Genomic DNA, 15,758 nt, shown 5'->3' with positions numbered 1-15,758 from the left:
TTGGGAATGGAAGTAGCACGTTCTAACTCTGGAATTCACATTTATCAGCAGAAGTACGTCATGGACCTTCTCAAGGAGTTTGGTTACCTAGACTGCAAACCTCTCTCCACTTCTTTTGGTTATAGTCAGAAACTCTCGAAGGAATTCGGTACCATTTTAACGGAAAACACTACTTACAGACAGCTCATCGGTCGACTCCTTTACCTCACAAACACTAGACCCGATATCTCGTGGGATGTTTGAGCCATTTTTTGGACTGTACAACCACTTCTCACCTACAGGCTACTTTTCGCGTACTCCGATATTTAAAGGATAGACCTGTAACTGGTCTATTCTTCTCCTTTACTTCTAATTTGTTTCTCACCGGATTTGCCGATGCTGACTGGGCTACCTGTGCCGATACTCGTCGTTCTGTTTCCGGTTATTGATTCATGCTTGGGAACTCTCTCGTTAGCTGGAAGAGTAAGAAGCAAACCACAGTTGCCAAATCCTCTGCAGAAGTTGAATATAGGTCTCTTGCTGTTGCCACTTGTGAAGCTAGTTGGTTATCTTTCTTAATGAATTTCATTGGTTTGCCGCTTCAAAATCACTCTATTCTGTGACAACCAGTCAGCCATTCACATTGCCAATAATCCCATCTTTTATGAAAGAACCAAACACATTGAAGTAGACTGCCACATTGTTTGTGAAAAGCCTCATCCATCTTATGCCAATTTGTTCCAAATATCAACTTGCTGATTTTCTTACTAAAACTCTGTCACCGGGTCCTTTTCTTGATAATGTTTCCAAGCTAGGATTGTTAGATTTACACAATTCTAGTTTGCGGGAGGGTGTTACCTAAATTATTTTTTTAATCAATAATAGGCATTTACACAATTCTAACTTGCGGGAGGGTGTTACCTAAATTATTTTTTTATCAATAATAGGCATTTACACAATTCTAGCTTGCGGGAGAGTGTTACCTAAATTATTTTTTTATCAATAATAGGCTTACCATTATAATTTTTTAGTGAGAGTACATAAAGAGTACATAGTATATAAGGTGTAATAACTTAACAAATAGTTTTTAAGGGGGATTTTTCATTCTCTTCAACAATGAAAATAACTTATTTTTCTCCATTTCTTAATCTCTTCTGCTTCATTAAACCATCAACATCACAGCTTAAATAGTCTAGGACATGAAATTTTCTTTCAGACTGACTAATTTCTTATAAAAATAAAGTATTTCACAACAATTTTAGTAAAGACTAATAACTAACAATTGCTAGAACACTCAAGTGTTACTGTAGACAGACACAAATTAAATATTGAGCCATTTTAAGATTTTTATCTAGTGTTTATACTCCATGCATTTATTTAGAGATTGAACATAAATAATTGTCATGTTTATCTTTTTTTTCTTTATTTTTTTTCCGTTCTTTTTACTTCAAGTATAAGAATAAAATTTCTGCCTCACTATGAAATCTGTTATAAACAGAATTCTTTAATATATGTCTAGTATTTTATGGTTGAAATTACATATATTTATTTACTGGAACAACCGTTGTTAGAACAATTGTATTTCTCTTTCATCAATTTAAAAGGACAATTTTATTCTTTCATGTTTCTCTAATAGTATAACTGTACAACTACATATATTTTCTGTGCTAAATATCGTCTACATCAATGACCACCATGAGTGTTTTATTATACATCTGAAATTAAGTGATAATCATGAACTGAACTACTTGATTTTTCTTAGACATTGACATTAGTATTATGGCTTGGAGGTGCGTAGATGATCATATTCAAGATTTAAGTGCATTTTAAGTATTGTGGTGTTATATCTAATCAGCGGGTGGTTCAAAATTTTGAAACCATGTCCCGTCATTTTGGCCTGAGAACAATTATATATGTATTCAGATCTTTGTGACTGTTAGTTATGTAATTGATTTTGTGAATATTTAAGTTTTTTGTTCTACTTTGACAATCACTTGTGAACAATCTTTTCTATTTTATTTATTTATTTTTTTTGCTGCTGTTTCTCAACATTTTTTTCAACTTTTGGAGAGACTATTACGATTTGAGAGAATTGGAGCTGAGTTAGATTTTATTTTTATATATTGTGAGGGGTTAACTTAATGTCTAAAAAAATTTAGCTATGTCATCTGACTGTTATATTATTTTATTAAGTGTTATTTAAAATTGCCAAGTCAGTTTTTTGATGACGAAAAATGATGTAAGGGTTAAATTGAGGCTTGAGTCAAAATTTTAGAGTATAATTAAAGTCAATTAAAATCTTAAAAGTTAAATTAAGTCGGAGATCAAAATTCAATAATCATTTCTCGAAAATAATGACAAAAATGGAGAGGAGAACGGAACGGGAGATCGGAGAGGTGTCCGCTTTCTGAAGACCCATCCCAACTTTAAGCAAATACGAAAAGTTAGTTGTAAAAATTACAAAACAAAAAAAAGTGAAGTGTTGCTGGACCTGGGACTCATGATTATATTAATACAAGCTTATTATATTAATACTCTTAACATGTATTTTTACAAGAAAAATATTATGGAACTAATAATATTTTTTATATTTTAACTAATAACTAACTACCATTCTATTTTTTTACTAGAAGAGTTTATCTTTAAGTATTTTCTTTCTTAAATCTATTATTATTATTATTATTATTATTATTATTATTATTATTATTATATGACCAATAAATATTATAATTTTTAATTAATATTTAATCAACAATAATTTATATTCATATTTATAAAAAATTTATACATAAAAAATATATAATTTGTAATTATATTTATTAGAATTTATACATAAAAATTAATACAATTTACACTAATATTTTTTAAATTTCATATATAAATTAATAAAATATATATTTAAAATAATTTAATATCTGTATTGATAAAAAATAACAAAAAATATTAAAAATGACTAATTTCTAAACATTTTTAATTATTATTTGACAAAAAAATACAGAAAAAGTTAGCAAAAGTTAGTTGATTTTTTTTTCAACTTTTACGAATTGCCACATGGTGCAAGTTTATTGGTCTAAAACTACACTTAATCTGACAATTATTATAATTTAAAAGATAAAAATTCAAATGCAGATAATTTTATATAAAGTTGATAACTAAAAATTATTAGATGATAATTTAGTCAAATTTATTAAATTATTTAACGACTATCAGCTATCAACTTTACATGAAGTTAACTAGAATTTTTATCAATATAAAAACCTGTAAAAACAATAAATATTTTAATTTCGCGCATGTATTGTTTAATATTTATCACCTACTCCCAGTGTCACTCAAGCTCTATACAAAAATATTCCATTTCCCTTAAAAGCATATATCATGTGTGTTTCGCCATTCTCCAACTCATAAAAAGCTTAAAACCAGGAGGAACAAACCATAAACAATTAACGATAATATATTGAATCATGAAACTTTAAAGATTTAAATCTGTTGGGAGAAGCCAAAGTGAAAGCTAAGAGCTAAGATGAGACAAGTGAAGAGGGTATGTATTGTAATATATAGTGCTCAGTGTGGGGAATGAGTGTACCACAATGTGTGTTTTGCTCCTAATTAATTAATTAATATTATTCTAACATATATGTCAAACTTTTTTACAGTGATGAAAAGCGTTACTTATTGTGAGGTCTTGTTTATTCATCGTAAGAGAAAAAAGGTTCCAAAGCAAATATACGTTTTGCAGATTGCTACCTTTTTTGCCGTGCTTCACTGCTTTTCTTGCACTATGTATTATAAATTTTCCCAATTATTCAAATATTATAGGGTTGCTTACCTTAAGGATTTGTCATAATTAGCTTTAATTTTACTCCTAAGTAATTTTTTCTTCATCTCGTTATTATATTATAAAAATAATAAGAGAAATGTTAGGAGCAGTAACTTTTGTGATTTATAGCCATTAAATAGTCATTAATGATGATTTTAATAGTGTGAAATTGTGTAAAATTATTTATTTATTTTTACTGATTACATGCTAGTCAAAATTTAATAAAGTTGGTGATTTCTAAACTTTTTTTATATATAATTATTTGCTACCTTCAAATTAAATGATGTTTAGCCTATGTCCCAGGCCAGTATCAAACTGATTATCATGATAAAATCTATTACCCCAAAGAAAACAACATGATAAAAAGAGATGACAATGCTGTGGTAGAAGAAAAGGAAAAAAGAGAAAATAATACATAGTATGGAGACCTTATCCTATGGGAGTGGCGTCATGTGACACGTGTCGAGGGAGGGTTTGTTTCCCAAAACAGAGTACATATATAAATAGACCCTTAACTAAAAAATATAAAAATATATAAAATTTCAATTTCTAATAACTTTAATAGATATCCTTAGCGAAACCCATGTGAGTAGACAGAACTAAATAATAAATACTACTAAAAGACAAAAAACACTATTCAATAATGAACTAAAAATTTTTAATTCATTGAAAAAACTAAGAGTTAAAATTAGTGATTTTTATTGTTTAATAAAGAAAATTGAAAAAGCAAAGGAGTGAGTCGGAATAATGTATGTACACTGAGAAACGCAACAACAAAAAAGAGAGAGAGAGAGAGAGGATTGAGGAGTTTTAGGGATTCAAGTTGGTTGCATTGAACTGAAGTCGCTTCAAAAGGAGAGCTTTCTTCTTCACCTCACACCCTATATTGTATGTTGCAGCCTTCACACTCAAAAAGTTCTTGAACCTAATACCCACTTTAGTTTGCAGTTTCCACTCCTCTTACCTTCCATATATTAATATTATCATTCTCATTTTTAATATAAAATTTTGTTATTATTATTTGAATAACCACTTAATTTTAATTGTCCAAACGAGTTAATACTTAATTTGATTTCTACACAAACTTCAATTGTCTCAATTTAATTTCTAAATTTTATAAACATAATTCACATTTTGAGACAATTTTTTATATACAAATGTTAATGAAATATTGACATAGCCAATGATATACCATGCTTGAATCAGTAAAATGATACAATTTTTCTTTTGATATTTAAATAATCAAAAAGAGACGTTGTATCACTTAGTTTGAAAAAAAAAATTTTAATAAACACCACCTATAAAGTTTTTAGATTACTTGAATGCTAAAACTAAAATAACGTCATTTTACAAAGTATAACATTGTATTTGACTATTCATATCAGCATTTTGATCTGTGCGTTAAAAATTATTTTAGAGACTAACATAAATTATATTCGTAAAATTTAAGACTAAATAAAAATAATTAAAATTTTAAGAACCAAATTAAAACTAAAGTATAAATTTTGAGATCAAACTGAATATTATTTACACGACTCTTTCTAAGTATCCTTTATATAATAATGTAAGCTATTACATTATCCTTAGGTTGTTTGAAAAAATATCCGAAGGGTTTGTTTAATTTATTGTTTTCTAGTTTCCAAGTAGCAGGTTGCTTTAATTTCTGAATGAAATAAATAGTAAACTAGTAGTTGCAAAAATTGGAATGGCCACTCTCACTGCATCAAAGTGGAAACCAAATTAAAGGCACCACCACAATAGAGTTAATTAGTGGTGGTTGTCATGCCAACAACATTACTTTATTTACTATATAGTATATGGTATATAGTATATACAACTATGCCTTTGTGAATTTGGACACACAATCACTATTTTTAACTCATTGTTCTTCAAGGAACTAAATAAAGTTTTCAAATTCAATTTTCATAGTGCTTGTGCTTGGTTACGTTCACCACAAGTGTGCATTATTCCATACAATTAAGTGATTAAAATTAAGGGTCAAATCAATGAACTGGCTTGCATCACTTTGGGATTGGTTTACATGTATGAATATGAAGTGGACATTGACCCAAACCCAAACAACAAACAAATCATTATTTTGAGCTTCCCATGAATCTTTATTATTAGGCTTTGATGTGTATAGAAGAAAAAAGAGACCCACCATGGAGGATAAGGCTTGGTTTAATATTCTATCCGTCTGTTTCATGTAAATGCACTACAAAATGAAAATGTGGGAAACAATTATAAAAGGAAGAAAAAAAAAAGGTACGAGGAAGAAAAGTTGCATTGGAAGTGTTAATTTGGAATGTTAATTGATGATTATGGAATTGGAATATAATACTAGTATAAAGCTTATGGTCTTGTGTGCCAATTAAATATTCCACTATTAATAATGGATTATGTATTTCTTACCTTTTCTTTTTTTAGTGGCGGTTTTTCTTTTTTGGGCTACTAATGTGATAATGTCTTATTACTTTTCTAATTAGGAGAATCAAAATCCTCGTTTTTTTTGGTTAACAATTAGAACACATATTAAGACTGTTAGTATAAATTTGTAAATACTTTAATTTAATAAATATATAAAACTGTATTTGAAAATTTAAACTTTTTATTTCTATAAATTATCTTTCATTAATAATTTTAACATGTTTTTTGAGTTAAACTTTTTTTAGGAAAATAATTAAAATTCTTAGCTTATTAATTAATACTAATAATTAGTAAGTTCGTTGCTTAATTACAGAGATCCATTTTAAAGCACGAATAAACGTCTATAAAAGCATTTAATCTTTTATATTAATGTTGTCCCATACACGAATTTAAACAGCATTTATATCTTATGAGAGAACACGACAACTTGTTGACATGCTCTACATAGTACCACACAGTAATTAACTTTGACATAAAATACCCAACATGCCTGCATTCCATTAATAAAACGGTGAGAATTCAGGTGCCATCGACTTCACGTGAAGTTGATATTTGAGAGCTGTTAAATGATTTAATTGATTTGACTAAATTTTTATCTAATGATTTTCAGATATGAACTTCACCTGAAATCGACTTCACCTGAGTTTTCACCTAATGAAATATATCTATTCAATTACATGTTAAAGTTATTATTATTATTAGAAAAATTTCATCTTTAAATAAATATACGAAAAATACATTATAAAAAAATAATTGATAATATTCAATATATATTTTAAAGATAAACCATTTTGTCTGTGATTGAACCTACTACTTTTTTGAAAGGCACTAACATACGTGAAATTATTGGGTGCTAAGTGCTAACAGCTACAAAAGCAAATTTAATAAATGATTACAACAAGAGGATAATAGAAAAACAAAAAAAAATTCCCTAATAAAAAAAATCCATCAAAAAAGAAAAAGAGAAAGAGAATTAATTAAAGTTGTGAGCATAGGCAGTAAAATTCCAAAGCATGAGTTGTTAAAAATGTGTGGGAAGAGTAGATTTAATTTAAGAGGAGGAGGGGCAAGTTCCTCCAATGAATGAGCTGGATCCACTCTCTCAGGAATGACACATAACTTGGAATATCGTTATTATTTATTTTTCATAATTCATAATTAATACTAAATGTAAGATTAATAAAAATTAAATTAAAATTTCATAAATGGAAGATGTGAAAAATAAGAAGAAACCAGAAAAGAAACAGAAGGACATAACATAAGCTGGAGGTTATTAAGGCACAAAACATGTTTATATAAATAATTTTGTGTCCGAAAATTCCATTTCCCCTTTTTGTTTTTTAATTTCTTCTTCTCCGATTCCTGCGTTCTCCTTTCATTTCAGTTGCTTCTCGTTGAATAATTGAACTCGGCTCCCAACAACTACTTCTTTGTTTGTTTCACAGACTTCTCAATTTCAATTATGTGAAACCTCAGAAAACAGAAACCGCTGTTCTGTTTTTGTTTCATGTTTTTGTCTCAGTTTGTTGTGTCGCTGTGGCTGTTTGGATCTCTGAACTCAACTTAACCATGAATCTCAGCAACGGAAGGGGATCCATGTCGACGGTTACTTCAGGTGCTGCTGTGAAATCCGCCGACGCCGTCTCCGACCAGTTTCCGGCGGGTCTGCGGGTCCTTGTTGTGGACGATGATCCCACGTGTCTCATGATTCTCGAGAAGATGCTCCGAACTTGTCTTTACGAAGGTACTACAACTCAATCACCTCTTTCTCTCTCTGGCTCTCTTCAATTTCGATTTTCCGATTTGTAGGTTCAATTTCTTGAACCAAAAACTAAGGAAAAAGAAAAGCTTGTCCCTTTTTTCCCCCAACTATATTACATGCATGTAGATAGTTATTTGGTGATCGCAAAATTTGTTATTGCAATCCTTTCATGAATTGTTCTTGGATTCTTGTATGTATACTTCTCTTCAAGTTTGGTTCCCTTTTACTTCATGTGGTGCTTCTCTAGTTCTCTTGCTCTTGTGTTTCAGAAGCCAGATTTGTTGTATTGACTTTATTCCAAGAAGTAAGAGCCTTTGCAGCAAGTTGGGTGTTCGATTTGTGTGCTATTTTGTCTTATGTGATTACTCAGTTGAATTCTAAATTTTGAGGAATTTTGTTGTATCCATTTCAGTTACCAAATGCAATACAGCAGAGAAAGCACTCACACTTCTGCGAAAGAATAAAAATGGGTTTGACATTGTTATCAGTGATGTGCATATGCCAGACATGGATGGATTTAAACTGTTAGAACACATTGGCTTGGAAATGGACCTCCCTGTTATCAGTAAGTGTTCTTATTCATCAGCTTAGATCCGTATGTGCACTGCATTGATGGGTTTGAGACTGACATGGTTTTTTGCTATGCTTGTTACTTGTTACAGTGATGTCTGCAGATGATGGTAAAAACGTTGTTATGAAGGGTGTAACACACGGTGCCTGCGATTACTTAATTAAACCGGTTCGCATAGAGGCTTTGAAGAACATATGGCAGCATGTTGTTCGCAAGAGAAAGAATGAATGGAGAGATACTGAGCAGTCGGGTAGTGCCGAAGAAGGAGACCGACAGCAGAAGGCATCGGATGACGCGGATTACTCGTCGTCGGCAAATGAAAGCAACTGGAGAAACTCGAAGAAGAGGAGGGATGAGGAAGAGGAAGCAGAGGAAAGAGATGACACTTCAACTTTAAAGAAGCCAAGAGTTGTTTGGTCTGTTGAGCTGCATCAACAGTTTGTAGCTGCTGTAGATCAACTGGGAATTGATAGTATGTGAAAAAATTTTCCCTTTTCCCTTTCCATGCACACCTATGCCTAATTCAGCATAACAATGCATAACAGCACTTTGGATGCATCATCCAAAGGGTATGCATGTATTTGTTTAATTGCATACATGAGCTGTGAAATCCTCAAAACTACAATTTCACCGTGTCGATAACACATACGGGTTGCAGATTGTTGCTCATGAAAATCACTTAATCTAGTTGTATCTCACTAAATTGGTAGTTTGTCTCTAAGGAGAGTAGATTAGATAGATGGTTGACTAATAATTAGAGTAGAGGGAGATTAAGAAAAATAATAAGCGAAACAATTAAGAAATATTTAGTTTTTAATAGTTTATCATTAGATATAGTTTATGATAGGACACCATAGCATTGACTAAGCTGTATAGTAGCCAACCACACTTAATAGGATCAAGTTTGGCTGTTGTATCTTAGTTGGGAAGAATTACAGTGTTCTCGAACCCTAGCTGATTAATTAGACGTTTCTTAAAATATATGACCTCCTCTTATGTTTTCAAATTTGATGTTTATACAGAGGCTGTACCCAAAAAGATTCTTGAATTGATGAATGTTCCTGGACTCACCAGAGAAAATGTAGCCAGCCACCTTCAGGTATTATATTGTCATGCAATGTGTACTTTGGGATGAATAGATTCAAGGGTTAAATTTTGTATCCCTACTTCTCCCGGTTGTTGTGGTCACCTTTGCTATTAGATGATTACCTGAAGGAGCTAACACATTTTTCCCTTGTTCATTGCAGAAATATCGTTTGTACCTCCGAAGGTTGAGTGGGGTTTCTCAGCATCAGAATAACATGAACAGTTCCTTCATGAATCCTCAAGATGCAACATTTGGGACAATTTCTTCGATTAACGGAATTGATCTTCAAACTCTTGCAGCTGCTGGCCAACTTCCAGCACAAAGTCTAGCCACACTTCAAGCAGCCGGACTTGGTAGGTCAGCTCCGAAGGGGGGCTTACCCATGCCCATCATGGATCAAAGAAACCTTTTTAGTTTTGAAAATCCAAGGTTAAGATTCACTGAAGGGCAACAGCAACAACAACAACAACAACATTTGAGTAATAGTAAACCAGTGAACTTACTTCACGGAATCCCAACAAATATGGAACCAAAGCAGCTTGCCAGTTTGCACCAATCATCCCAACCCCTTGGCAACATGACCGTCCGAGTCAATGCTTCTACACAGAGCAATCCCTTGTTAATGCAGATGGCACAATCCCAACCCAGAGGACACATGCTAAGTGAAAATACTGGTCCTCACCTTCCCAGACTCCCATCATGTTTGGCGCAGCCTAGTGCATCAAATGGAACTTCTAATGCTCTTATGGGCAGGAATGGGATTGCGGGTAGTACTAGAGCACCTGGCTACAATCCTATTTCACAAAGCTCTTCAATGATGAATTTTCCCATCAATCAAACCACTGAAATGCCCATCAGCAGTTTCCCTCTTGGAAGCACTCCTGGTATATCCAGTATCACAACAAAAGGCTCGTTTCAAGAAGAAGTTACTTCTGGAATTAAACGGGCAGGCGGGTTTGTTCCAAATTATGACATTTTTAGTGAACTGCAAAAGCCACATGATTGGGAGGTATCGAATCCAAGCCTTACGTATAATGCTGCCTCTCAGCATGCAAATCCTTTACATGGTAACATTGATGTCTCGCCTTCAGTTTTAGTGCAGCAGAGCTTTTCTTCTAACCAACAGACGGGACAAAGCAGAGATGCCAATACCATGATTGTAAAGCCTATATTCTCTGCGAGTGAAAGCATGGAGCAAGGCACTCTCCAAAATCAACACCTCAATACACTCGTCACTGACAACTCAATAAGGGTTAAGACCGAAAGAATCCCTGATGCAAGCTCCCAAACTAACTTCTATCCTGAGCATTATGGGCAGGAGGATCTCATGAGTGCACTTCTCAAACAGGTTGGTCCTTTGATCCTTTCCGTGTTTGGTAATTCACTAAATTCTTATATGCTTGTTATAGCTTTTAACTTTATAGAAATCACATCTGTTTGGTTCTGGCAGCAAGAAGGCATTGGACCAGCTGAGAATGATTTTGACTTCGACGGGTATTCCCTGGATAACGTTCCGGTCTAGAACAGACCTTGTATAGTTCCTTCCACTTGCAGTTGCCAGTGTAAATAGTTGCTGTTACATATGCTTTATCATTCTGCAATCAGCTAGTTTGCAACTGAGTGTAAATTGTTCAACAAACAGATATTCAGACTTCTGGAAATAGCGAACGACAGTGGTTTAGTCTCGACACGAACGACAGTGGTTTAGTCTCGACACGAAATCTGTTAAAGACGCGATAAAGATGCCTCATTTGCATATATGCAAAGGGCATGGACAATTTTTGACTGCTTTGAATAACAAAATTCCTAGTAAGCTTCTAACTTTAGGGTGTTGATGAAGGTATGTTGGGTTAGGGAGGATTGCAGAAGCAAGGTTTTGATACATCTGCAGACTCGTAGGAGCATTTCTAACACTAATAACAATTGTGAACATTATTTTCCTTTTGTTCCTTTTTCATTTTCTCTTCTAGTGTATGTTGGTCAAAGTAAGCAAATGACTTACCTTAGGCATGTAAATATTTCCATTTGGTTGCTCAAGACGTTGGGTCTTGCTATTCTTTTCTGGTTGTTCTTGTACTTAGATACTTTTGTTTGTGCTTTTATATTTGTCATATTATGTTTTGCATTCCCTATGGCCTGTACAATAACAATAGTAACTTGATTAATAGGAAGTGATTAACCAACTGATCAGTGATTATGGGTCTCTCTGGTGCCATTTCTTTGGGAGGTTTCATTTGTTATTCTGCAAGAAGCCAAAACATTTTTGTTACTATAAAGCACAGTTGTTTAAGAGCTGGTTATCAACATATGCATACTTAACGGTGCTCAGAGAAGAGATTTGCTAGGATTAGATACTCAATAATAAAGCTTTGCTATCTTTATAGAGGTTAATATGGTAATTCACTTATAGTTCTAATATATCGTTTTTAATGTACAATTTAATTTTACTTGTAAGTCAGATTATAGGTTTAACCACATTCAAGTTTGGTCAAGCTAATTAACTCTTGACCTCGCCAATATTTTTAGGGTCATGTGTATATTTTTATTCTGCACGGATAAATATACTTTGGTAATTGTTTCATTCATATTCTTTCGAAATTAGAGATTCTTTATTATTGTGTAATTTTTGTTGTGCATATTTTTAACACAAAAATGATTCATAAACTAATTACATCACTAAAAATGATACATAAACTAATTACATAGATTTTAAAATAAAATATACAAAAAAATGATTTCATGTATTAAATATGTATATAATTAAATTTATTCTCTAATTTTCGAAGAGCATCAAAGTAATTGTCAATTGACCTCCATTTGGATTTTGGGTCTAGAGACTAGACACACTAATAAGCGATTCCAATCAATGACTCAATGTCATATATGATCAGGAAAAACGAATGCAATATATATGAAGATGATAGAATAAAAAAAAAAAAAACAAAAGAAATATATTTCTCTCATCTAATACAATAAATCTACATTTTCTATACCATAACATTCTCTAAAGAATCATACCAATTGAACAAGGATTGGCAAAGCACAGCATCCAAATCAGTCATACAGCTTGAATGTTACAACAGAACTAACGTCTCTCACTGAATCTCTGTGATGATATCAACATATGAATGTAAAACTGCCTCAGAAACCGACGCAAGCAAGATTCACAATCAAAACATGACCACTGTTACCGCATCAAGATAACCAGCAACAGAGACAGAACGATAGAACTTTTCCAGGACAAGACCTCCCTGAATCCACTACTCGTTGGATACACCGAAGGAAGTGAACATTCCTCGCCATTGAAGAACACTTTAGTGGGAAACCCATCTCTATGAGCAACATCAATTCCCGGTGTAGTTTTCTTGGTGAATGAGATTACTGATTGTTGTTTACCAGGCACCCTAGGATCGTTAAGAGGGTTGGCACCATCTGCTTCCGCGACAAGGTAGTTCAGTCCTGGCAAACCTTGCATCAATATGGTATTATTGTTTACACCGTCTAGGGTGGTTGCATTGAATGAATACATTTTCTCAAAACCTGCAGCTGCTTTATCCATTTGCACTGCAGCAAACCAATCTGCGAAATTAGTGTCACCCCAGTTAAAAAGAGTGACTCTTGCACTCCACCCTTTAGTGTAGTCTGTGTATACATGCCAGTTGATGCTTACACCACAGTTGTCACTACATGGCATTGGTTTCGGAACCGGTAGATGCTTCAGATCAGCCCAAGCAACAGCTTTTGCAGTTCGGTTATCGAAAGGAACAAGAAGTGCCTCTGGTGGAAGGAACATAGCCTGTGCAGTAGTACTACATGTTCTTGCAGTGTTACTGGGGCATCCACAGGCACATGTTTTGCAAGGTATAACCGAATCATTGTAATATGCTGAAAATGAGACACAGCATTTGCTGGTTGCTCCCTTGGGCTTCGTTATGTTGCACACAACCTGCCAACTTGCCATCACTGTCTTGTTCGACGGCAAGCCAGATGGATCCGGATTTTCACTAGGACTCACTCTCACGGGAGGGCCACACTTGTAAGTTGGGTTGAGGGTGCCATTTATCTTCCAGTTCTGTGGTGGGGAAAGCTGAGAGCGATTGAGAGCGGGCGGCATCTTGAAAACCTGCATCTGAAATTTCGAAACGGATTTGCTGGGGTCCATCGAGGGCGGCAATATAGTACCATTCCTGCAGCAAAAAGGGATCTTACCAAGATCCGTATCGTTGAACTTGGTGGGAGGAAGATCAATGATGGTTGGCCTTCTCTCACAATTCAAGACATTGGCAAAGTCAAGCTCCTTGTAGAATGTCCCTTGCTTACCAAAGACACAATCAGAAGCATCCACAACATAAGGATAAGCCCCTTTCATTGAGTATATGAACTCATCATTCATCCAATCCCAGCTCAATTTCCAATTGTCAAGACGACCGAGAGGGTTATGGTTTGCAATGGTAACCTCAGCCCAGTAATTGGAATCATAAGTTCTAATCACATCATACATGATTGATAGATCACCATCTTGACGGGGAAGGAACTCATCATCTATGGTTATGTTCGTTTTGAACTTCGGATCCTTTGTGCAACACACATTACTCACATTCTTTCCTGAAAAAACCAACATTATTTTCTTTCTCAATGTCAACACTAGTCAAACCACATTCCCCTAACTTAAATTCTAAGATCGAACACCTAACCTAAACACAAATCCAAATCCAAATCACAATCTCAGTTTAGAAGAATTAAATCACGCGAAAACGAGAAATGTTACCTTGACCAGTTGGCTTCTTACAGATGAATCCGTCGTTGGCGAGATTGACGGAGGAAGGAAGAGGAACAGTGGGCGGCGCCACTCCAAAAACAGTGCCAACGAGATCGATCTGGACCTGCATCTGCGTCAAGTCGCCGGCGGTTTCCACCGCAGTCTTGAGGTCAGTCATAGGATATCCAGCGAAGATGGTGCCGTTACCGACAGCGGCGGGGAGAGTGGTGCCGTCGGCGAGGACGGCGCCGGAGGCAGAGACGAGGAACTCATTGTGCTGGAACTTGACGAAGACCTTCCATGACTTGAGGTCGTCGAGGCCGTTGTTGAGAACAGTGAGCGTGGACTCGAACCGGTACGGTTGCTTGGCCGCATCGGAGACATTGGGCGGGAGGCGCGTCCCGCCGGTGTAGGCGTAGGAGACGAGTATGCCGTTACAGGATGCTGACTGGGCCGCAGAAAACGGCGTCGTTTGAATCAATATGATGGATAGAACGGCGACGCTGCTGATAAAGCAGCTAAGGAAGTAGTGCGATGCCATTGCTTTTTTCCTTACCAATTCGAAATTTGAAACCAGAAAGAGACGCCACTTAAGCTTGCTCTATTTAAATATAAGCAAACGTTTTATTATTATTATTATTATTATTTTGAGAAAAAGAGAGGGAGGGGAAAAAAGGAACTACTTAATAAACGCGTAGGAGAAAGAGAAAGGAAAGAGAAGGGTCCTACAGCTGTGTTATATGTGTAATGAAATGTACACGGTACATGGACTACACTTGATATAATTGATAATCACATCATGTTATGAATTTCTAATTTTTAATCAAAGTATGCCTTTTGGGTTATTCCATGTTTCATTTTTTATAATTCAAATGACAGGGCGTTGGCGTTGTAATGCCGTGGCTCGCAATTTTTAAAAATCTATTAAACGTTAAATTTAATTAAGCTTATGAGAAAGTAAAATCATTTTTCTTTTAGAAGAAAAACCTTCCTCTAATTTAAAAGAACTTTGTTATGAAAAAAATTTAATGAGTCAAAACAATTCATGTTTGTTATAAAATAACTAAATAAATAAATAAGGGGTAACAAATATAAATAAAAAAATATAAAGAGAGAGAAAGAAGTATTGCAACATAAAGAGAGAGAGAATTGTTTATTGATATGTGTAATTGTCCCTCAGTTGCTTCTTTATTTATAGGCGAAGGAAGATTTACATTCTCAAATCTATTTAATGTATTCATCCTTGAGAACGTGAGCCGCCCATAATAAATGACATCCACATACTCATTCTTATCACAACACTCTTCTTGGATGTCATTTAGAATTATGCCTCGTTAAAACCTTACTAAAAAAAAT

The 15,758-nt window shown here is 34.1% G+C and overlaps 2 protein-coding genes across 3 annotated transcripts; one reads left to right on the top strand and one right to left on the bottom strand.

Annotated features, from left to right (window-relative positions):
* Positions 1-7,231: 7,231 nt before the first annotated feature.
* LOC112703494 (two-component response regulator ARR1) lies at positions 7,232-11,846 on the top strand. Of its 2 annotated transcripts, none has more exons than XM_025754973.2 (6): positions 7,232-7,967; positions 8,398-8,550; positions 8,648-9,028; positions 9,579-9,655; positions 9,804-10,991; positions 11,094-11,846. In XM_025754973.2, exons 1-6 carry the CDS (start codon positions 7,793-7,795, stop codon positions 11,163-11,165), a joined length of 2,046 nt encoding a protein of 681 aa, XP_025610758.1. In that variant the 5' UTR covers positions 7,232-7,792; the 3' UTR covers positions 11,166-11,846. The 2 variants fall into 2 exon arrangements, with proteins under 2 accessions (XP_025610758.1, XP_025610749.1); XM_025754964.3 differs by having other exon boundaries at positions 7,277-7,967; positions 11,068-11,846.
* A 681-nt stretch (positions 11,847-12,527) lies between these two features.
* LOC112703486 (COBRA-like protein 7) lies at positions 12,528-15,378 on the bottom strand. The gene is made up of 2 exons (XM_025754952.3): positions 14,412-15,378; positions 12,528-14,248 (listed from the first exon to the last, which is right to left on the bottom strand). The coding sequence occupies exons 1-2, from the start codon at positions 14,941-14,943 to the stop codon at positions 12,831-12,833; spliced, it is 1,950 nt and encodes a 649-aa protein (XP_025610737.1). The 5' UTR covers positions 14,944-15,378; the 3' UTR covers positions 12,528-12,830.
* Positions 15,379-15,758: the final 380 nt, after the last annotated feature.

This window comes from Arachis hypogaea, chromosome 1 (assembly GCF_003086295.3).
Source record: "Arachis hypogaea cultivar Tifrunner chromosome 1, arahy.Tifrunner.gnm2.J5K5, whole genome shotgun sequence".
In the NCBI taxonomy this organism is placed as follows: Eukaryota; Viridiplantae; Streptophyta; class Magnoliopsida; order Fabales; family Fabaceae; genus Arachis; species Arachis hypogaea.
This window is presented reverse-complemented; position numbering and strand designations above follow the sequence as displayed.